General features: G+C 47.3%; 1 protein-coding gene across 24 annotated transcripts in view; it reads right to left on the minus strand.

The window, feature by feature from the left end:
- The window catches only part of MYLK3 (myosin light chain kinase 3), a 122,031-nt gene that overhangs the window by 12,114 nt on the left and 86,723 nt on the right, over positions 1-23,194 (minus strand). For 15 of the 24 annotated variants that reach the window (XR_013530443.1, XR_013530442.1, XR_013530441.1 and 12 more), the window contains 7 exons: positions 20,651-21,083; positions 15,508-15,968; positions 13,866-13,971; positions 12,899-12,992; positions 12,343-12,452; positions 9,946-10,087; positions 1,776-1,846 (listed from right to left, as the gene is read on the minus strand). Coding sequence is in view for 18 of the 24 variants with exons in the window: in XM_078358137.1 (XP_078214263.1) it covers positions 1,776-1,846; positions 9,946-10,087; positions 12,343-12,452; positions 12,899-12,992; positions 13,866-13,971; positions 15,508-15,968; positions 20,651-21,083 (1,417 nt within the window). In the remaining 6 variants the exon portion in view is untranslated. Of the gene's footprint in view, positions 1-1,775; positions 1,847-9,945; positions 10,088-12,342; positions 12,453-12,898; positions 12,993-13,865; positions 13,972-15,507; positions 15,969-20,650; positions 21,655-23,194 lie in introns of all 24 variants that reach the window. The other 9 variants (XR_013530444.1, XM_035282278.3, XM_078358145.1 and 6 more) reach the window with 2 other exon arrangements.

The raw sequence follows: 23,194 nt of genomic DNA on the forward strand, positions 1-23,194 counted from the left end.
AGAAACTATGATTCCCAGAGAAATGTCACTCTTGGGGGAAACAGAATCCTGGCGGAATCTTGGAAGCTGGGCATACACTACTGCCATGTTTTTGAACCGAGGATGCCTGAAGGTTTAGGGGAAGCCTTCCCAAATGCCAAAGATCTGCTACTACCACTACCGAGAACCCACACCACTGGGCATATGTGCCGTGGGCAGGAACCCAGTGTTCAGCATACATGTGACTGGACTTTACAGCACCTATCTGAGAAGAAAGGAGAATAATGGTGAAGGGGGCTGCTAAGCGGGGTACTGGGCTGCTAAGTTTTGTGGATTCCCCAGGCCTCCTGGGGCCAAGAGGTGCTGAGCTATGTGATGTATCTGTCACCATCCCTGCCCTCCAGGAAATAAGCAGGTTAAATACAAAAAGTGAGTATGTGACAGTGTTGGGTGGTGCCATGGGTAGTGTGGCACCCTTGGGCTGCACAGCAATGTTAGCCACATTGCACTAGGCTTCAAGCATTTTAAGAGACTATGAGATTTTTAACATCATATACAATGGGCCAGATTAGGGGGCTCACACCTGTAATTCCAGCACTTTGGGAGGCTGAAGCAAGACGATCACTTGAGGTCAGGAGTTTGAGACCAGTCTGGCCCACTTAGTGAAATCCCATTTTTACTAAAAGTATAAAAATTAGTCATGTGTGGTGGTGAGTGTCTGTAATCTCAGCTACTTGGGAGGCTAAGGCAGTTGAATCACTTGAATCCAGGAGGCAGATGTTGTAGTGAACAGAGATTGCATCACTGCACTCCAGCCTGGGCAACAGAGCAAGACTCCATCTCAAAGTAATAATATTAAAAATACATATACAATGTTTACTTTATTTATTATTTATTTTTAGACAGAGTCTAGCTCTATTGCCCAGACTGGAGTATAATGGTGTGACCTTAGCTCAGTGAAGGCTCAAGTGATCCTCCCACCTCAGCCTCCTGAGTAGCTGAGACTACAGGTGCTCACCACCATGCTGGGCTAATTTTGTATTTTTTGTAGAGATGAGATCTTGCTATATTGTCCAGGCTGGTCTCAAATTCCTGGGGTCAAGAGATCCTCCTTGTTTGGCCTCCCAGTTGGGATTATAGGCATGAGCCACTGTGTTGGGCCTACAATATTTACTTTATTCCCTGAAACTTGAGAACCTAACCTCCCAGATAGGATGGGTCCACACAATCTGTGTATTTTCTCATTTAACCCTCGTAACCACCCCCCTGCCAGCAGGTAATGCATTATATCATCATTTCACCATGATTTAAACCAGTCCTGAGGGCTTATAGAAACCACCACCCATGGCACCACTCCACACTGTCACATACTCACTTTTTGTATTTAACCTGGTCATTTCCTGGAGGGGAGGGATGGTGACAGATGCACTGCATAGCCCAGCACCTCCTGGCCCCTGGAAGGCCTGGGGAATCCATAGAACTGAGCAGCCTAGCACCCAGCTCAGCAACCCCCTTCACCATCACTCTTCTCTCTTCTGATAGGTGGTGTGAAGTCCAGTTAATCCCATAGCCGTTTAGGGAGAAGCAGAGCCTACAGCACAAAGCCAGCCCCTGTAAGAGCATCAGGGCCTGTCTGCAAGTCAAAGGCCACCAGCCTCTGTGCACAAGAACTCAAGCATTTGGGATTCAATCGGTTCCAAAACTCAAGCATTGGCTGGGTCAGCGGTAACCATGCCCAGAGAGCCACAAAGAATCCCAAGAAACTTTGCTAAGTTGTCTAAATAAAACCCCCTTACCTTCTGGCCAGCCCGAAGTCAATAATCTTAATTTGATGTCCTGTCTGATTGACACACAGTATGTTCTCTGGCTGGGAAAGAAAGAAGTCTGCTTAGCCCAAGTAACAGCTGAGGAGGTCTGCAGCTGCCTCGATTCTTTGTCTGTAGGCCTCCGTTTTCCAGCCTTCAAGGCACCTGAATTGCTCAGGGCAGCCCTGCAGGGGCTGGATAGATAGTGAAAATACATGAAGGGGCTGGTGAGACAATTAGGGTTGGTGTGGACTGGGAAACTGGAGGTTCCCGGCCTGTGTAAAGGAATAGCACTACCCACTGCCAGCCACTGATCACCACGTAGGAGTGCAGGCACAACGCCAGAGTTTCTCAGTCCTCAAGAGAAGCCAGGAATTCAGGGGTTTTTTGTTTGTTTGGTTTTGTTTTTAATTAAAAAAACAGAGATGGGGTCTTGCCATGTTCCCCAGGTTGGTCTCGAACCCCTAGGGTCAAGAGATCCTCCAGCCTCAGCCTCCCAAAGTGCTGGGCTTACAGGTAAGCCACCATGCCCAGCTAGAAATTCAGGTTTTTATGTGAAAATTCCATGCTTTCAAATGTTAACAACTAAGTGAAATCTAAACTCACATCTGGAAGCCAAACAGAACACCTCTGTGATATATATTTGGCCCATGAGCTGCTTGTGTGGGACTACTGGTTTGGGGCTGGCTTCCCAAACCTGGCTGTATATTGGAATCATCAGGGGAGCTTTTAAAATCCCAATGTTATACTGGAATGCTAAGAGAATTAAAAAAAAAAAAAGTCCCAGTGCCCAAGCCTCAACCCTGACCAATTACATCAGAACTTCTGGGGTGACACCAAAGCATCACTGGTTGGTTAAGGAGAGCAGAGCTGCTGAATGTCCACCTGCCTTTCTGCAGTGACAGCTGTGGCCCACCGCATGAGGGTGGCAGCCTTAGCATGCCTGTCCTCTTACAGCACTTGGATCAGCTCTGAGTCCCTGAGGGAGTCTGGAAGGATGCTGCTGCTTGTGCATGACAAATTTGGGTTTACCTGTGTTGGAGGCTTGGGGAGAGAAGCTGAATGAAGATCTAGGGCTTATGATGGACAGGACTTGTAGACCCAGGGTCCAGTGCCTGAGGCACAGGGGCTCATTACCTGGTTCTGTAGCCCTAGACGAGTTCCTCCCCATTCCTGAAGACTCAATGTCTCCATATGTAAAACAGGAGTGATAACCTTTTCCTGCCTGTGCCCTGGAAGGGTGTGAGGATCAAATGACATAATAGGCATGAAACACTTTACAGCTTCCAAACCAAATGTCCGCTACTTTTTCTCCCAACAGAAGACTTCATTGTTATTTGTGTTATCGCGAGGTTGTACAATTCCTCAGATAGGTGGAGAGAATGGTGTTTAAAAATCTCAATGTCTTCTATATAAGATCTAGAATAACACTGTCCAATAAAAATAAAATGCGAGCCACGTATATAGTAATTTAAAGTTTTCTAGTATGCACATTTAAAAAGGTCAAGAGAAACAGGTGACCTTAATTTTTATAACATTATGAATAACACAAATAATACTGATTTTTACCATAAAACTCACCATTTTAAAGTATGCAATTCAGTGATTTTTAGTATATTCAGAGTTGTGCAATGACACCACTATCTAATTTTGGAACATTTTTCATCGCCTTAAAAAAAAAAACCCAACCCATCATCACTCCCTGTCCATTCTCCCCTCACTTCCCACCCCCTGGCAATCATTAATGTATTCTCTTTCTCTGTGGATTTGCCTATTCTGGACATTTCATATAAATGGAATCATAAAACATATGGCCTTTTGTGTCTGGTTTCTTTCAGTTACCAGAATGTTTTCAAGGTTTATTCATGTTGTGTAACAGTATTTCATTCTTTTTCACAGCTACATAAGATTCCATTGTATGGATTTGACCATATTTTACCAATTAACTAATAAAGTTAATGAACATCTGGGTTGTTTACACTTTGGGCTATTATATATAATGCCACTAAAAACATTTGTGTGCAAGTTTTTGTGTCAACTTATGTTTTAATTCTCCTAGGTGTATACCTAGGAGTAAAATTGCTGGGTTATATGGTAATTCTATGTTTAGCATTTTTTGGAACTGCCGAACTTTTAAAAAAGTGAATGCACAATTTTACAACCACACCAGCAACGTATAAGGGTTCCAAATTTTCCATATCCTAGCTAATCCTCTTTTTTTTTCAGATGGAGTTTTGCTCTTGTTGCCCAGGCTGGAGTGCAATGGGATGACTGGCTCACTGTAACCTCTGCCTCCCGGGTTCAAGCAATTCTCCTGCCTCAGCCTCCTGAGTAGCTAGGATTACAGGCATGTGCCATCAAGCCCAGTTAATTTTGTATTTTCAGTAGAGACAGGGTTTCTCCAAGTTGGCCAGTCTGGTCTCGAACTCCCAATATCAGGTGATCTGCCCATGTTGGCCTCCCAAGCTGTGAGCCACTGCGCCCAAGCTTTAATACTTCTTATTGTGTATCATGTTTATAGTCAGTCTAGTGGATATGAAATACTGATTTTGATTTACAGTTCTGTAATGATGCTGAGAATGACTTCATGTGCTTAGTAAAATTGTATGTTTTCACTGGATAAATGTCTATTCAAATCCTTTGACCATTTTTAATTGGTTATTTGTCTTTCTATTGTCTAGATACAAATCCTTTATCTGACATATGATTTGGAAATATTTTCTCTCATTCTATGAGCTATTATTTTACTTTTCCCATGGATCCTTTGAAGTATGAAGTTTTTTCATTCTGATGTGTAATTCATCTCTTTTTTTTTCTTGATTATGTTTTTAGTGTCATATCTAAGACCCTGTTGCCTAATCCCAGGTCATAAGGATTTATTCCTATGTTTTCTTATAACAGTTTTATAGTTGTAGTCTTACATTTACATCTACAGTCCATTTTGAATTAATTTTTGTATATGGTGTAAGGTAAGGGTCCAACTTTATTCTTTTACATGTAGCTCTCTAGCATGGTGTCCCAGCACAATTGTTGAAAAGACCGTAATTTTCCCGTTGAATTGTCATGGTACCATTGTCACAAATCAAATGACCATAAATGTAATGGTTTATGTCTAGACTCTCAAGTGTGTTAATTTGATGCATATATCCAATCTTACATCAGTAATACACTGTTTTGGTTTCTGTAGCATTGTAGAAAGTTTTGAAATTGGGAAATGTTAGTCTTCCAAATTTGTTCTTTTTCAAGATTGTTTTTGTTATTCTAGGTCCCTTGAATTCCCATCTGAATTTTAGGACTTCATTAACATCTGAAAAGAAGCCAGCTATGACTTTGATAAGGATTATGTTGAATCAGTGGATCAATGGGAGAGTCACCTTAACAAGATTACATTTTCCAATCCATGATCATGGGATGGCTTTCCATTTGTTTAGGTCTTTGAATTATCTTAAAATTTTGTTGTAGTCTTCAGAGTATGTCTTGCACTTATTTTGTTAATTTTTTTCTAAGTATTTTACTCTTTTGATGCTGTCATAAATGAAATTATTTTCTTAATTTTATTTACAGATTGTTCAGTCCCTGTATTTAAAAATACAATTAATTTTTGTATATATGACTTACATACCAGAATCTTGATGAATTTATGAATCCTAATCATTTCCTCTCCTTAGGATTTTTTTACATACAAGAGCATGGCATCTGCAAATAGAGGTAGTTTTACTTTCTTCCCAATCTGAATGCCTTTTATTTCTTTTCTTGCCTAATTGCCCTAGTTAGAGCCTCCAGTAAAATGTTCAATACAAGTGGCAAGGACAGATACCCTGTCTTGTTCCTGATTTTAGGGAGAAAACATTCAGTCTCCTACTACTAAGCATAATGTTAGCTGTGGGTTTTTCATAGGTGGCCTTTATCAGGTTGAGGAAGTTCTATTCCTCATTTGTTTATTGTTTTCATCATAAAAAAATTTTGAATTTTGTCAATTACTTTTTCTATATCTATTAAAATTATTATATTAATATGGCACATTTCATATGTTAAACCAATCTTGCATTCTTGGGATAAACCTCACTTTGTCATGTATATGATCCTTTTTATATGTTCAGTTTGCTAACATTTTATTGAGAAATTTTGCATCTATATCCATAAGGGACTTTGGTCTGTAGCCTCCTTTCCTTGTGATGTCTTGTTTGATTTTGGTATGAGGATAAGATTAGCCTCATAAAATGAGAAGGAAGTGTTCCCTCTTCTTTGATTTTTGCAAGAATTTGTAAAGATATTAATTCTTTAAACATTTGGCTTTTATTACATTTGCTTTGGGTTCTTGCTCATGAAATCCTTGCCTAAGCCAATGTCTAGAAGGGTTTTTCCAGGGTTGCCTGCTAGAATTTTTAGTTTCAGGTCTTAGATTTAAGTCCTTGATTCATCTTGAGTTGATTTTTGTATAAGGTAAGAGATGAGGATCCAGTTTCATTCTCCTACATGTGGCTTGCCAGTTATCCGAGCACTATTTGTTGAATAGGACATCCTTTCCTCAGCAAACATGCTGTTGAAGATCAGTTAGCTGTAAGGATTAGGGTTTATTTCTGGGTTCTCTATTCTCTTCCATTAGTCTTTGTGCCTATTTTTATGACAGTACCATATAATACTCAGCCATAAAAAGGAATGAATTAACAGCATTTATAGTGACCTGGGTGAGACTGGAGACTATCACTCTAAGTGAAGTAACTCAGAAATAGAAAACCAAACATTATATGTTCTCACTCATATATGGGAACTAAGCTATGAGGATGCAAAGGCATAAGAAAGACACAATGGACTTTGGGAACTCAGAGGCAAAGGGTGGGAAGAGATAGAGGGATAAAAGACCACAAATTGGGTGCAGGGTATACTGCTCAGGTGATAGGTACACCAAAATTTCACAAATCACCACCAAAGAACTTACTCATGTAACCAAATACCACCTGGTTCCCCGATAACCTATGGAAAGAATAATTAAAAAAAAAAAAAATTGGGGCCAGGCATGGTGGTTCACGCCTATAATCCCAGTAGTTTGGGAGGCCAAGGTGGGCAGATCACTTGTGCCCAGGAGGTCAAGACCAGCCTGGGCAACATGGTGGGCAAGATGGGCATGTACCCATCTCTACAAAAAAATACAAAAACTAGTAACACATGGGGCACTCATCTATAGTCCCAGCTGCTCAGGAGGCTAAGGTGGGAGGATCCCTTGAGCCCAGGAGGTTGAGGCTGCAGGGAGCTGTGATCATGCCACTGCACTTCAGCCTGGGCAACAGAGCCAGACCCTGTCTCAAAACAAACAAACATACATTTGGTATAATTCACCAGTGAAGCCATATGGGCCTGGGCTTTGCTTTGTAGATAGTTTTTGATTACTAATTCAATCTCTTTCACTGTTATAGATCTATTCATATTTTCTATTTCTTCTTGAGCTAATTTCATAGTTTGTGCTTCCTAGAAATTTGTCCATTTCATCTAGGTGATCTGCCTTACTGGCATACAATTTTGTTTATCATATTTCTTTATAATCCTTTTTTATTTCTGTAGGACCAGTAGTAATGTCCCCTCTTTTATTCCTGATATCTTCTCTTTCTCTTGGTTAGTTTAAATAAATATTTGCCAATTTATTGATCTTTCTAAAGAACTGACTTTTGGTTTTAATGATTTTCTCTATTGTTTTTCTGTTTTATTTTATTATTTATACTCCAATTTTTGTTTCCCTCATTCTGATTGCTTTGAGTCTAACTTGCTGTTGATTTTCTAGTGTCTTCTTCCCCGCTTTGAGAGAGGGTCCTGCTCTATCGCCCAGGCTGGAGTGCGGTGACCCAATCATACCTCACTACAGCCTCCCACTTCTGGGCTCAAGTGACCCTCCTGCCTTCAGCCTCCCAACCAACCAGAACTACAGGCATGCACCACTATACCTGGCTAATTAAAAAAAAATTTTTTTTGTAAAGACAGGGTCTCACTATGTCACCCAGGCTAGTCTTAAACTCATGGCCTCATCCTTCCTTGGCCTCCCAAAGTGCTGGGATTACAGATTAATAATGTATTTTATTTAACCCAACATATCTGAAATATTGTCACTTCAATAAGTTATCAATACAAAAATATTGATGTGATCGTGTCCATTATTTTTCATATTGGGTCTTTTAAATCCAGTGTGTATTTTACACTTACAGTGTATCTCAATTCAGACCTTAAGTTTTCATCAGAAATATTTGATCTGTATTTAGATTTCAAGAAATTTAGAGTTGAAATGTAAATTCATATATCCAAGTTGTTCCAAATAGTTTTCCAATAACTGAATCAAGGGTCAGTTTATTAATTTAAATTAACAAAATATAAAGTTCTGTTAGTCACATTAGCCACATCTCAAGTGCTTAGTGGCCACATGTGGCTCATGGCTACTGTCTCGGACAGTGCAATTCCAGAGCTCTTTCTCTGTATTTAATCTAGACAACACCCTCGGAGGTAGGTGTGATTTTTCCCTATTTCACAATTGATGAGCTTAAGGAACTTTCTCCAAGTCTCACAACTGGAAGGGGCTGAACCTCCACAGCCCTTCTCCCAGCTAGGAAACAACCTCAGCAGTGATCTCCTCTCTGCTGCAGCCACAGGCAGTGCACCAAAGGCTGGTCCTTGCACCAAAATCACAGGGCAGGTTCCTGAGATTTCCCTGGCTGCCCACCCGAGAGCAGTTGGTGCAGGATGCTTGGAGGGAGCTCTCATGAGTAAAAGGGACCTGAAGCCAATCCTGCCAACCCTTTTTTTCCAAGCACCCCACCTTATAGTCTGATGTCCACGGGGAAAGATGGTCAGAAGGGGCAATGTGCACCCTCAGAGATGCAGTCAACTCACCGCCCTTCTTCTGTGGGAAGCCGCCAACATTCACCCCCTTCCTGAAATGAGTTGTAAAGAAACACCCTCCTGTTGGCCCAGAGGAGTGGAAAATCAGAGAAACAGCCACTGTGTCTCAAGTGCTTGCTATCAGCCAGGCACCGTGCCCAGGGCGTTATGTACCTGACACTCCCAGGACACTCCTAGTAGACAAAAAAAGTGGAATTCAAAAGTGTATTCACTCCATAGAGTATCACTCAGCCCTCATAGAGAATGAAGAAAGATGTCTATACTGTGTTACTAACAAAATCAAGATTAAAAACAAATGTGGGCCAGGTGTGTTGGCTCATGTCTGTAATCCCAGCACTTTGGGAGGCTGAGGCAGGATTGCTTGAGTCCAGGAGTTCAAAACCAGCCTGGGCAACATGGTGAATCCTTGTTTCTATAAAAAATACAAAAATTAACCGAGTATGGTGGCATGTGCTTGTAATCCTAGCTACTTGGGAGGCTGAGGTGGGAGGATCACTTAAGCCTGGGCAGTTGAGGTTGCAGTGAGCTATGATGGCACAATTGCACTCCAGCCTGGGCAACAGAGGGAGGCCCTGTCCCCAAAAAAGAAAGATAGGAGATAGAGAAGGAAGGAAGGAAGGAAGGAAGGAAGGAAGGAAGGAAGGAAGGAAGGAAGGAAGGAAGGAAGGAAGGAAGGGAGAAAAGAGAAAGAGAATGAAAGAGAGAAAGAAAAGGAAGAAGGAAGAAAGAGAAAGAAGGGAAAGAAAGAAGAAAGAAAGAGAAAGGAAGGAAGGGAGGGAGGGAAAGAGGGAAGGAAGACAGAGAGAGGGAGGGAGGGAGAAATGTATTATAGGGTCTTTTGTGTGTCTGTGAGTCATGCCAGCTTGCTCACAGAGAAGTCCCCTCAGCATGGAGGCCTGGTGGGAGAAACTTTCACTGTGTATTTTACATACTACTCTCTTGCCTATATTTATTTGTTACCACAGCCTATGTTCTCTTTTGAACTTTTAAAAAAACTAATCTTAAAGGTATTTTTAAAGAAGAAAAGTTCATTGTTTTCTAAAGAAGAAAAGCTCACTGTTTCACTCAATCTCCAAATAACACTTAAAGAGGTCAATTATCCAGATGGAAGAACTACAGCCCCCAGAGGCAGCAAGAGTGTCCCAGACTCCAGAACTCAGAAAAAGACAGAGAGCCAGGAATGGAAGCCAGGGCTGTCTATGGACAGAGCTCTCAATGATGAGAGCACGCCAGGGGCTCAGGCACTAGGGGCCCTCCTCTGGCCCAGGGCAGAACCCACCTTGAGGTCCAGGTGCAGGATGTAGTGCTGGTGCAGGTAATGCACGCCCTCGCAGATCTGCCTGGTGAATAGGACCACATCCAGCTCGGTCAGGTGGTACTTCTCATCCGTGATCCGGTCAAAGAGCTCCCCTCCGTCCACGCTGTCAGAGCAAAGGGAGAGGCAGGCAGTAGCCTGAGCAAGGCTCTTCAGGGCTTGTATACTGTCATCATGGGGCCAAAAGACACCAGCCTGGTAGGCCCACAGTCATACCCCATGGGTCATAGGGCTGCTGCCACTGCCACTGGGGTTTTTTGTGTGTTTTTTTTGAGATGGAGTCTCACTCTGTCACCCAGGCTGGAGTGCAGTGGCATGATCTCAGCTCACTACAACCTCTGTCTCCCAGGTTCAAGTGATTCACCTGCCTCAGCCTCCTGAGTAGCTGGAATTACAGGTGCCTGCCACCACACCCAGCTAATCTTTGTTTTTTTGGTTTGTTTTGAGACAGTCTCGCTCTTGTTGCCCAGGCTAGAGTGCCGTGGCATGATCTTGGCTCACTGCAACCTCACCTTCCAGTTCAAGCAATTCTCCTGCCTCACTCTCCTGAGTATCTGGGTTTATAGGCATGCACCACCAGGCCTGGCTAATTTTGTATTTTTAGTTGAGACAGAGTTTCTCCATGTTGATCAGGCTGGTCTTGAACTCCAGAACTCAGGTGATCTGCCCGCCTTGGCCTCCCAAAGTGCTGGGATTACAGGCGTGAGCCACCAAGACTGGCCAATTTTTGTACTTTTAATAGAGACGGGGTTTCACCATGTTGGCCAAGCTTGTCTCGAACTCCTTACCTCAGGTGATCTGCCTGCCTTGGCCTCCCAAAGTGCTGGGTTTACAAGTATGAGCCACCATGCCAGGCCTGCCATTGGGATTTTTATTGGGACCTTTGCTCCAGTCCACCCCCAGCAAAGATTAGGGGTTGTAAAAAGGAAGTGACAGGTCAAAGGGAAGAGGGGCCGGTCATCAGTGTTGATGATCCAAGCACACTCCAGGGCTGATGATCCTGACCAGGGCTGTGAACTCATTTGCCTACGGAGGCCAACTCAGACCTTTGTGGCATAAGGCTAAGTGGGCTGATCTGGCCAAACATTTTCTTTTCTTTTTTTTTTTTGAGACAAGAGTCTTGCACTGTCGCCAGGCTGGAGTACAGTGGCACAATCTCAGCTCGCTGCAACCTCTGCCGGGTTCAAGCAATTTCCCTTCCTCAGCCTCCTGCGTAGCTGGGACTACAGGTGCTCGCCACCATGCCTGGCTAGTTTTTTGTTTTTTTTTTTTTTAGTAGAGACAGGGTGTCATCATGTTAGCCAGGATGGTCTCGATCTCCTGACTTCTTGATCCATCTGCCTCAGCCTCCCAAAGTGCTGGGATTACAGGCGTGAGCCAACGCGCCCGGCCGAAGCAAACATTTTCTAACAACATACAGTCTTTTGCTTATCTTTTGTTTTTCCATTTTTGATAGGGATATGACATGACAAATGTTGTACTCGCCTCAGCTCTGCCTGGAAGGAAAACAGCAACACAAGCGCAATATGAACGACCACTAAGCCCTTGGCCCCAGTTCTAGGGTGGTTGGGAGTGGTGGGGATTGTGGCAAAGGAAGCCTAGTCGACCTGTCTACAAACGGCAGCCCCCGGGACTCCAACACATCATTTCCACTTGGAAAGGCAGGCCCGGCATTTACTGCATCTTTTACATTTTCAAGAAAAGCCAGATATCTAGGTTTTAATGTGAAGCTGAATGATTTCCAATGGTTAACAATTAATTCCACATTACTAAAAATAGGCAGAGTGTGGTGACTCACACCTGTAATTCCAGCACTTTGGGAAGCTGTGGCAGGAGGATCACTTGATTTCGGGGGTTCAAGAACAGCCTGGGTGACACAGCAAGACCTCATCTCTACAAAAAGTTTTGAAATTAGCTGGGTGTGATGGCATGCGCCTGTGGTCACAGCTACAGGGGAGGCTGAGGTGGGAGGATTACTGGAGCCTGGGAGTTCAAGGCTGCACTGAGCTGTAATCACACCACTGCACTCCAGCCTGGGCAACAGAGACCTTGTCTCTAAAAAAAACTTTTCAATTTAATTTAATTTTCAAAAAATTACTGAAAATAGTATAGGCCAATTGACATACATACACCTGCAGGTCACATCAGACTTACTGGCCACTGGTTTGTGACAAAGTGGCTTTGTCCTCCACATTCCATACTGGAGGTCAAAAAGCCAAGCCAGAGAAGACAGGATGGCATGACCCTGGATGTGGCAGGAAGGGGAAAGGACAGAGAGGGCTTTGCCTCGAACGAAGGCTCTAAGCCCCAATGCTGAGCCCTGGCCTGAGCCAAGGTGGCTGCCCCGCCTCCGATACTCACTACTCCATGACGAGGGTGCAGCTGTGCTTGCTCTCAAAGGCGTCATAGAGCTGGATTAGGTTCACATGGCTGAGCTGGTTCATGATGTTGATCTCATTCTTCACATCCTCCTTGGGGAACCAGAGGACAGAGGGATTTCCAAGCAAATGGGTCAGGAATAGAAGCCCCCGGCACCTCCCAAGACAGAAACAGAACTGCTCATCCTTCCTCAGTTTCCTATTCTCATACCAGGTCTCCCTGACTCAACACCCAAATCAGACTCTATAACACAAAGGCCTTGGGTTTCCTGTCATCTCACAGACAGGAAACCCAAGGCCCAATAAGGACAGAACCTTCTTGCCCTGGGCTCCACCGGGTGGGGTGCCTGGACACCTGCGCATGGTGGGCGGGTCTGAACCAAGGGCTGTGAAGGGAACTTCCTGACTGGAGTGTGGAAATCCAGGAAAAGAGCAGGAAAAGTAGCATTTCCAGCTCAGCATGGGAACCTAGGAGGCCTGAGAGAAGGGAAGGAATCCTGAGGTTGGCCAGTGGGACCAGGCCTGGCCAGATGCCTCACCCGGTCCTTGGCACTCTTCACTTTGATGATCTTGGCAGCCAGTGGGAGGCCCGTGGATTTCTCTGTGCACCTGTGGACCTGGCCAAACCGGCCCCTGCGGAGACACAGCCACGCAGCAGGCTGAGAGCCAGAGGCTCACCCCACATCCATCCCTGGGCTTCTGGGCCAACTCCTCCACACACAGGCCATGTGGAACAGCCTACACCCCAGAATGCAGCCCATCACCACCCCATAACCCTGCTGCTATCCTGAAACTTACAAAGCAACTCTTCACCCCACACCACCCAGACCATTCTGTACCCCAGGGCACATACCCTAACCCCATACCAACAAGGCTATCTATCCTGAACCCCAGGGCACATCCCCTCACCCCACACCACCAGGCTTATCTATCCTGAACCCCAGGGAACATCCCCTCACCCCATACCACCTGGGTTATCTATCCTGAACCCCAGGGGAACATCCCCTCACCCCACACTACCAGGGCTATTTAACCTGAACCCCAGGGAACATCCCCTCACCCCACACCACCAGGGCTATCTATTCTAAACCTCAGGGAACATCCCCTCACCCCCACACCACCCAGGCCATCCTATACCCCAAGGAACATCTCCCACTTCACACCACCTGGGCCATCCTGCACCCTAAAGAACCTCCTCCTCACCCCACCCCATGTCAGCTCTCCGGCCACCACCAGGTTGTGCCTCCCACAACCACAGGGTACTCGCCCTCCCAAGCCTCCCCTCCCCAGTGCCACAGGGGATCTCATGTCCTCTCAGGCTTTTCTCTTTCTACCTCTCTGTGGGCCACCATGCACACCACTGTACAGGATGCCCCACCCCAGCCTTGGCTCCATCAGCCCGAGAGTCATCCTGCAGCATCCAGCCCAGTTCGCCAGATGATCCAGACCCTGTCCCATGGTTCCTGCTCTGAGTCCCTTCCCCCAGAAAGGCAGATGCTCACCTACCCTCCCAAGACTTCGTGCTGGCACACCTCGTAACCCGCCGAGATGGAGGTCTCCTTGACACTCACCACCCGATGTTCAAAAGGAGCTGGCGGGGCCGGACTGTCATCTGCTCAGGAGGCAATAGGGGCCTGTGAGCTTCCTCTGCACAGCTCACACCTCTCAGCCACCTGTGCCCGACCCATTTAGCTTCCCTTAGTCCACCAAACCCTTCATACAGCCCTGGTATTTGAAACCTTTCCCCAAAACCATCTCAGTGGAGCCACCGTTTGGCAGAGAAGGAAGCTGAATATCAGAGAGGTGAGGTGACCACCGAGGTCACACAGGGAGCACCTGACAGATGGCACTCAAACCTGGGTATCCCAGCACCCAGGGCAGTGCCCTTGGCAAAGCCGAGAAGTTCTATCCAATCTGTTCATGATGTCTAGAAGGCAATCCTAGTGGATCTATGTGGCTTGCAGGAAACAGAGGGCCCATGTGGACAGGATGATGGGGCAGTTAGTGACACCATTTTTAAAGGGATTGTTAAGTCAGGGCTGTGGAAACGCACAAGGGTGTAATGAGAGGGAGGCAGCTGGAGAAATAAATACCCACCCCCCTCTCTCCTCTCACCCTCCATCTCCTGCCAGCTGAGCCCAACCAGAAGCTCAGCATGACAGCCAGTGATGAAGCGGGGGCAGGTCCGGGGTCACAGGATTGGGGAGGGGGTGGGCAGGGGAACTGTCTGGAAGGGAAACAGAGGACAGCCAGCACTTGGAAAGGTTTTTTTTTCATTTTTTGTTTTTAGGGTTGTTTTATTTTAATCTTGTCCTACAGAGGTGATAGGAATACCTAGAATTATTACAGGAAATAGACTAGATGGATAAAGCAGAATCTAGAACACACAGAAAGTGCAGTGGCATGAACTGGTGGTGCACTAAGGGCTAGAAGGCGCCATGGCAGGAAGTCGGCTCTGACTGGCGTCTGTTCAGGGCTTGACGTAGGATGACTCTGCCTGTTCTGCAACTACCAGGACCACTGGGAGTGGTCTGTGGACAATTCTCAGATCAAGGAGGTTGCAATCCTAGGGCTGGAGGGATTGAGGGCCTTTAGGTCACAAGAACACACCCTGGGTCACTAGCCCGAGTGGGTGGGAACAGCTGACAGTGGTCACAGACAGCAATTCATGTCTTTGCTTTTTAACAAAAGCCTTCTCTGTCTCAATCCAAAATGAGACTCATGGTGGCAAGCTCAGGCAGGCAGGTGGCAGTAAGTAATCTCCCCAGTGGCTGGGCACAGCGGCTCGTGTCTGTAATCCCAAAGCTCTGGAAGGCCGAGGGTAGAGAATCACTTGAACCCAGGTCAAGGCTGCAGGCCACTGCACTCCAGCCTGGGCAACAGAGTAAGACCCTGTCTCCAAGAAAAGAAATGTACCCAGGTGGGCCAACATGTTCCTTTTCCCTTACCCCTGCAGCCAGTCTGAGTTCAGGCCCTGAATCTCTGTGCCTTGGTCTACATCCAGGATGTACTAGAGATGTTCCCGACTCTTGGATGCTCCATATCCATAGGATCTACCCCTGGAAGCTACAAAAAGACTCCCCAGGAGTAGGGGGGGCTCCAAACTTCCCTCAGGGCTCATGTCTAGCCAAGCAACAGCCCCACTTACCCAGAACCATGCTGCCAGCCTCAGCATCCGGGGGTGTCCTCCTTACTGCTTCGGCTCTCCCTGGGGCCCTGGCTGCACAGTCCTCCCCAGGCTCAGGGTTTCCTGCTCCTGGGCCTTTGTCCTGCTGTATATCCAGGGCCCCAGTCGTGTGGTCGCTGTCATCCCTCCTAGCCAAGCTTGGTCCCATGCCAGGCTCGGCCCCAGCCCTTTGCTCCTCCTCTGCCTTCACTCCCCCGGGGCTGCTACTCTTCTGCAGCAGGGAGAGCTCTCTGGCTCCTTCGGGGGTCTGTTCTCTGGACTCAGTCCCAGGGGCTTGGAGGCAGTGCCTAGCCCCAGGTGGGCCCTGCCTGCCTGGCTGGGCAGCTGCTGGAGCCTCTGTGGCAGGAGTGGGTCCGAGGCTTCCCCTGAGTGTCACCAACATCTCCCCAGGAGTATCCATCTCTTGCGTGTGGATGGAGATCCTGGGGTGAGAGAAACAAGGCGCCAAGGTTAGAGGCAAGGACTCCAGAGTCAGAACAGACCTGGGTTCCAATGCCCATTGCTGCCATCACTGACAATGGCCCTGGGGCCCTGCCAGACAGGACACCAGGGCAGGGGCTGGCTTCAGTAGCAGTTAGTGCCATCAGCTCTCAGGATCCCACTGGACAAGGGTCCAGAGAAGCTTGAGGGTGGACAGGGATGAGGACCAGACACCCCTGAGAACCTGCTTCTGCCGCAGGAGGACTGAGGCCTGTAGATGGGAGACCTGGGTAGCTCTACCTTCCCCTGGGCCCAGTTTCCCTTTCACTTAAATGAAGAGAAGGAGAAACCAAGTCAAACATCACACTGGAAGCCCAGGTCAGAAGTATTTGTTTAAAATCAGTCAATTCCAGCTGGGCACAGTGGCTCACACCTGTAATCCCAGTGCTTTAGGAGGCCAAGGTGGGAGGATCCCTTGAGGCCAGGAGTTTGAGACCAGCCTGGGCAACATGGTGAGATACCATCTCTACAAAAAAATAATTTAAAAAAATAATTTAGCCAGGAGTGGTGGCACCTTAGGTTCCACATACTTGGGAGGCTGAGGCAGGAGGATTGCTTAAACCCAGGAATTGGAGGCTACAGTGAGCTATGATCATACCACTGCACTCCAGTCTGGGTGACAGAGAAAGTGAGAGACTGTCTCAAAAATAAAATAAAATCAGGCAATTCTCATAGAAGACTAGATTTTCTGTTTCTCTTGAACAAATGTAAGAGCTGGCTGTGCTGGACCCACGTGCCCACGTGACTGAAGAACAGCTCTGCACCTCAGCACAGGCCCTGCACACCCTGGCAATTTCCCAGCTCACTTCACTCAGTTTCACTGCCCAGACCCTGCAGAACTGGGGTTTGTGAGCCCAGATGGAAGTGGGAAAGTCTCTCTGATCTCCGACCTCCTGAAGGAAGAATCCTGATCCTGGCAGCCACATCACCCAGGAATCCCAACCCTCCCTCTCTGAGTCTCCCCAGCTCTGGCTGCCTCTCAGTGGGGCTTCTTTCTGCTGGGCCACAATCCATAGCATGGGGTCTATGTGTGTTTTGGGGTAGGGTGATGGTGTCTGGCAGGGACTGAGTCTTGGCAGGGAGGCAGGTGGCCTCGATTCTGGGCTTAGCTCTGCCATCAGGTTGCTGGACAGCTTTGGGTAAGTCCAGCCTCAGTTCCCTCTTTTGTCATCAGGGACGGTGATACCTCACAGATGCGCCAAGTCAACCAAGAGAGGAAGGCATAAATGCAGGAGTTCAAAAGGCCTAAAATGGCACAACTGCTGTGGAAAACTGGAGGCTCTTCAGAAATTAAAAGTAGGATTACCGTATATTTCAGCAACTCTACTTCTGGGTTTATATCCCAGAGAATCCAAAGCAGGGTCTCCAAGAGATATCTTCACACTCATGACTGTAGCAGCATTACTCACAACAGCCAAAAGGTGGAAGCAACCCAAATGCCCAGTGACAGATGATGCATAGACAGAAGATGGTGTGCACATACCTCAAAACACTATTCAGCCTTAAAAAGGAAGGACATTCCGACACACACTACAGCGTCGATGGACCCTGGGGACACTGTACTCAGTGAAATGAGCCAGGCACAAAAAGACAAATCCTGCGGCTGGGCCCAGTGGCTCACATCTGTAATCCCAGTACTTTGGGAGGCCAAGGAGGATAGATCGCCTGAGGTCAGGAGTTTGAGACCAGACTGGCCAACATGGAGAAACCCCATCTTCACTAAAAATACAAAAATTAGCCAGGTGTGGTGGCATATGCCTATAGTCTCAGCTACTTGGGAGGCTGAGGCAGGAGAATCTCTTGAACCTGGGAAGTGGAGTTTGCAGTGAGCTGAGATCATGCCACTGTACTCCAGCCTGGGTGACAGAGCAAGGCTCTGTCTCAAAAAAAAAAAAAAAAAAAGACAAATCCTGTATGATTCCACTGATATGAGGACCCTTGAACACTCAGATTCACAGAGATAGAAAGTACAATCATGGCTGTTAGGGGCTGAGGAGTGGGAGGTGTCATTTAGTGGATGATGAATCTCAGTTTTGTGAGATGAAAAGGTCCTGGAGATCTGTCTCACAACAACATGAATAAACTTAACACTACTGAGTTGTACACTTTAAAAAGGCTAAGATGGGGCTGGGCATTGTGGCTCAGACCTGTAATCCTAGCACTTTGGGAGGCTGAGGCAGGAGAATCACTTGAAGCCAGGCGTTTGAGACCAGCCTGAGCAACACGGTGGGACCCATCTCTACAAAAAAATAAAAAAGTAACCAGGCATGGTGGCACATGCTTGTAATCCCAGCTATATCGCAGGCTGAAGTGGGAGGATCACTTGAGCCCTGTAGGTGGAGGTTGCAGTGAGCCGAGATGGTACCACTGCACATGAGCCTGGGTGACAGAGTGAGACCCTGTCTCAAAAAAAAAAGTGGGGGGGGTGCTGAGATGTTAAATTTTGCATTACGTGGTTTTTATCCCAATTTTTACAAAGAAAATAGTGAGGCCCTTCTCCAGCAGCTGAAAGCCCCTCCTCATGTCTGAGCTGCTGGACCTCTATGACACATCTGTCCCTGGGTGCATCTGAAAGACTCATTGAGTGGGAGGTAGAAATTCTTCTAACACTGTGCCTTGGGACTGGGCATGGTTCGGTAATGACAGGTAGGAGGGAAGGTGTGGCATCTACGCCAAGCCACTCCAAATGTAGCTCAGGCCTCCTGCCAGACCAAGGGACATAGGAAACTGCTGCCAGCAATGGTCAGCAGAGAAGGCCAGCAGTCACGACTTCCCTTTGGGTCTTCACATCCAGAGGCATGGGGTGAACCCCCCCAAAGGCACTTCCAAGCAGCTCCTGCCACCTTGAGCACCCAAAGCTGTCCACTTGCTGTGCAGCAGACCCACGGCAGGAAGTACTGACCAGTTCCAGCTCAGGGCTGTCCAGCCCAGGCATGGCCTCAGCATCCCTTGGGTTTGTTTGTTGTTGTTTGAAATAGGGTCTCACTCTGTCTCCCAGGCCAGAGTGCAATGGTATGATCATAACTCACTACAGCCTCAACTTCCTGGGCTCAAGTGATCCTCCCACCTCAGCCTCGCCAGTAGCATGGATTATAGGTGCTTGCCACCACGTCCATGGTAGCCCAGTTAATTTTTGTAGAGATGGGGTCTTGCTTTGTTGCCCAGGCTGGCCTCAAGCTCCTGGGCTCAAGTGATCCTCCTGCCTTGACCTCTCACAGGGCTGGGATCACCAGCATGAGCCACAGCGCCCTGCAGGATCCTCTGCACAGGCAGCTACTGCCTGTCAAGAGCTGATGCTTGACTTCCAACCTATTTTCCGCAAAATACACCCATGTCCAAGGTGAGGAAGCACAGGTAGTGATCTCACTTCCTGAGGCCGCATCAGGTCTGCTGGGCCTGAAATTCAGCCAAGGGCTGAACCTGAGATAGAGAACTTTTCTTCTCTCTCAGAATCTTTCGTGGGCCCCTAACAACTTCATAGACAGTTCACCCCCAGCCCCAGATTCCACATTTAGGTCCTGGTTCCAATCCCAGGATGCCTGCCAAGAACCCCTCCCTCCAGCCTGTTAGGCCTCCTGGGGCTCCCATTTCCTTCTAGAACAAAGGCAGACAAATGATCTGGATTTCTCTGCTTGTCACCACAGCAAACAGACACCAGATCCACTCCCTGAGCCAGGCCTGCGGTCTCCGAGACAGGTCAGGGCCGCTGCGGGCAGGCGCAGGGAAGGTTGGGTAATACCAGGTCCCTCTGAGAGAAGCCTGGGGGCACAGTGCTCTTCAGTGGGGCCGCCCTGGGGACCAGATGTGCTGGGGAGGGCATGGGAGTCTGCAGGTTCTTGACTCTGCTACAGACATCTGCCAAGAGCAGGTCCTCAGGCTGCATCCTAGGGGCACGGCAGCTGCCACGACTCTGCCTCCGGGACTTCCGTGTGAGCCTCCTGAAAGTCCCCGGGACTAACTCAGCCTGCTCCCTCTTGCATTCCAGAGGGCCATGTCTTTCTCTCACCACCATATTATTTAGAACGTAATTAAATGCTGACTTGAGGAAGCAGGATGTGCAGTGATTGTGGCACCGGTTCTGGAATCCAGTAACCTGGATTAAGATCCTAACTCTATGAACTTCTAGCTGTGGGGCCCTCGGCACTAGGAGCCTAAGTGTCCTCATCATGAAATGGGGATGACAACCACATTCACTTCCTGGGGACGGCTAGAGAATAGAAGGTGAAGCCGGCAAAATGCCCGGCCAATGGCCAGCATGGGGGAGGTGCTCCGTGAGCCCCATCTTTTAGCTGCTGTTAGTACCAATCTAACAGCTAGTGATTCTCAACCTTGTTCCCAATTAGAATCACCTGTCAAAAAAATATAATTCCTGAGACTTGCTCCAGACCAGTCCAATCAACATCTTCAGGCATCTTTATTTTTCAAACTCCTTCCAGGTGCTTCTAGTGGGTGGCCAGTGAGCAGCAGTGTTCTAAGCTCCCAGAGGCAGGGCCCAGGCCTCTCCCTGTTCCCCTCGTGTGGCCAGCCAGGAACATGTACGCAGTGGATGCTGTCTGCAGCTGAGCTCCAGTGAGGGGCGGCAATCCATCCCCTCCCTCGCCCAGCCTGGAAGAGCTCTCCTTACCTTGGAGCTGTTTCTCCACTACTGTGGGCTGCCCTGGCCTTGGCTGGTGGCCCTGGAGGCCCTGGGCACTGGGGGCCGGGCCCTGGAGTCAGCCTCATGCCTTCCTCTAAGGGCTCAGGGTCAGGCCTGCTGGACGATGCTCCTTGTCCTGCACCTGGTGCAACCTCCAGGCTCGAGGAGACCACACTGACCCTGCCGGGTGCTGGAGCCAATTCCGGGCCAGTCCTGAGGTTCTCGCTGGATGTCTCAGGAGCCTTGGCTTCCAACTCTGTGGGCAGGTACAGGTGGCCAGGGAATGCCTGGCCTGGGCCAGAAATGCCATCTCCCTGGTCTGATGAGGCCCCTGCCTGGGCAGGGTCAGCTCCCAGCCCTGAAGCTCTGATGGGGGGCAGCCTCTCCACTGTCCCCTCCAGCACGTCCACCTTCTGGCTCTCTACAGGAAAACAGGCAGGACAAAAATACACTCCCATGTGGAGGAGTCTGCCACAAAGATACTGCAAGGAATCTGCACAAGCTGTTCAGTGCCCAGGTTTATAACAGCCAAAGACTGGAAACAACTCAGATGAAGGGGGCTGGTTGACTAAACCATGATGCATAGAAAATTAATATTTCTATGGAAGCCTGGGCAACACAGTGAAAGCCTGTCTTTACGAAAAAAAAAATGAGTTGGGCATGGTGGCATGTGCCTGCAATCCCAGTTACCTGGAAGCTGAGGCAGGAGGATCGATTGAGGCAGGAGGATTGATTGAGCACAGGAGATAGAGGCTGCAGTGCGCCATGTTCATGCCACTTGCACTCCAGCCTGGGCAACAGAGCGAGACCCTGTCTCAAAAAAAACAATCTCTAAGCACAGCTATGGAGTGATCTAATAAGGATATACTGCAAGTGGAAGAAAGCAAGGTGGAGAATGGTGTGTCTGGCGTCCTGTTTCTCTAAGAAGGGAGCAGGTGTGAGTGTGCACGTGTGCACATAACCACCAATCATGTTGTCTAGGCAGACTGGTCCTGAAGGCAAATAGAAGACAAAAGCTTTTTAAATAGTTACATGTGGGGGGAAGAAGCAGGGTGCATGGAACAAAGGTAGAAGATAATCTTCTCTTTTTATTTATTTATTTATTATTTTGAGACACAGTCTCACTCTTGTCACCCCAACTGCAGTGCACTGGCGTGATCTTGGCTCCCTGCAATCTCTGCCTCCCCGGTTCAAGCAATTCTCCTGCCTCAGCCTCCCGAGTACTTGGGTTTACAGGCATGTGCCACCATGCCTGGCTATTTTTTTTTTTGAGATGGAGTCTCACTCTGTAGCCCAGGCTGGAATGCAGTGGTGCGAGCTCAGCTCACTGCAACCTCTGCCTCTCGGGTCCTGGTTCAAGCAATTCTCCTACCTCAGCTGCCCAAGTAGCTGGGATTACGGGCATGAGCCACCATGCCTGGCTGCTAATTTTTATATTTTTAGTAGAGACAGGGTTTCACCATGTTGGCCAGGCTGTTCTAAAACTCCTGACCTCAGGTGATCCACCCATCTCAGCCTCCCAAAATGCTGGGATTACAGGTGTGAGCCACTGCACCTGGCCTCTTTTATTTTTAAATAAAATAAATTTTCGTAGCGATGGAGTCTCACTAAGTTGTTGCCCAGGCTGGTCTCAAACTCCTGAGCTCAAGTGATTCTCCTGCCTTGGCTTCCCAAATTGCTAGGATTACAGAAATGAACCACTGTACCTGGCCTCTAGACTTCTATTAATACACATTGTTTTGTCTATTTGACTTTGGAACCACACAAATATCATGCAAAATTATAAAAGAAAATTAAAGGTTAAAAAGTTAATCCATAAACATTTAAAGCATTTGAGTACCAAGTTGGTGGTGTAGCCTGCACAGAAAGGTACTACAGTTGACCCCTGAGAGACACAAGTTTGAACTGCACTGATTCACTTCCATGCAGATTTTCTTCCTGCTCTGCCGCCAAGACAGCAAGACCAACCCCTCACCTTCCTCGTCCTGCTCAGCCTACTCAATGTGAAAATGACAAGGATGAAGACTCACTTCCACTTAATGAATAGAGATATTTTATCTTCCTTGTGAATATCATAATTATATTTTCTTTTCTCTAGCTTACTCTCTTATAATAATATCTATCATATTTAATACCTAAAATAGTACAAGCACGTGTTAATCACTTATTTATGTTATCAGCAAGACTTCCAGTCGATAGTAAGCTATCAGTAGTTAAATTTTGGAAGAGTCAAAAATTATACTTGAATTTTCAACTGTTCAGGAAGTCAGTGCCCCTAACCCTGGAGTTGTTCAAGGGTCAACTGTGGTTTTGAAACATAGCAAGTTTTCAAAACTTCCATGCAGTCCAATGGCACAATCTCGTTTCACTAAAACCTCTGCCTGCCAGGGTTTTTTTTTGTTTTTTGTTTTGTTTTGTTTTGAAAAACACAGTTTTCAAAACTGTGGTTTTGAAACATAGCAATTGATTATGTGTCTCTCGTGGGATATATATGACAAGAAAACCCGCGAAAACAAAAAAAAAGGAAGCTTC

This window comes from Callithrix jacchus, chromosome 20, assembly GCF_049354715.1.
Source record: "Callithrix jacchus isolate 240 chromosome 20, calJac240_pri, whole genome shotgun sequence".
In the NCBI taxonomy this organism is placed as follows: domain Eukaryota; kingdom Metazoa; phylum Chordata; class Mammalia; order Primates; family Cebidae; genus Callithrix; species Callithrix jacchus.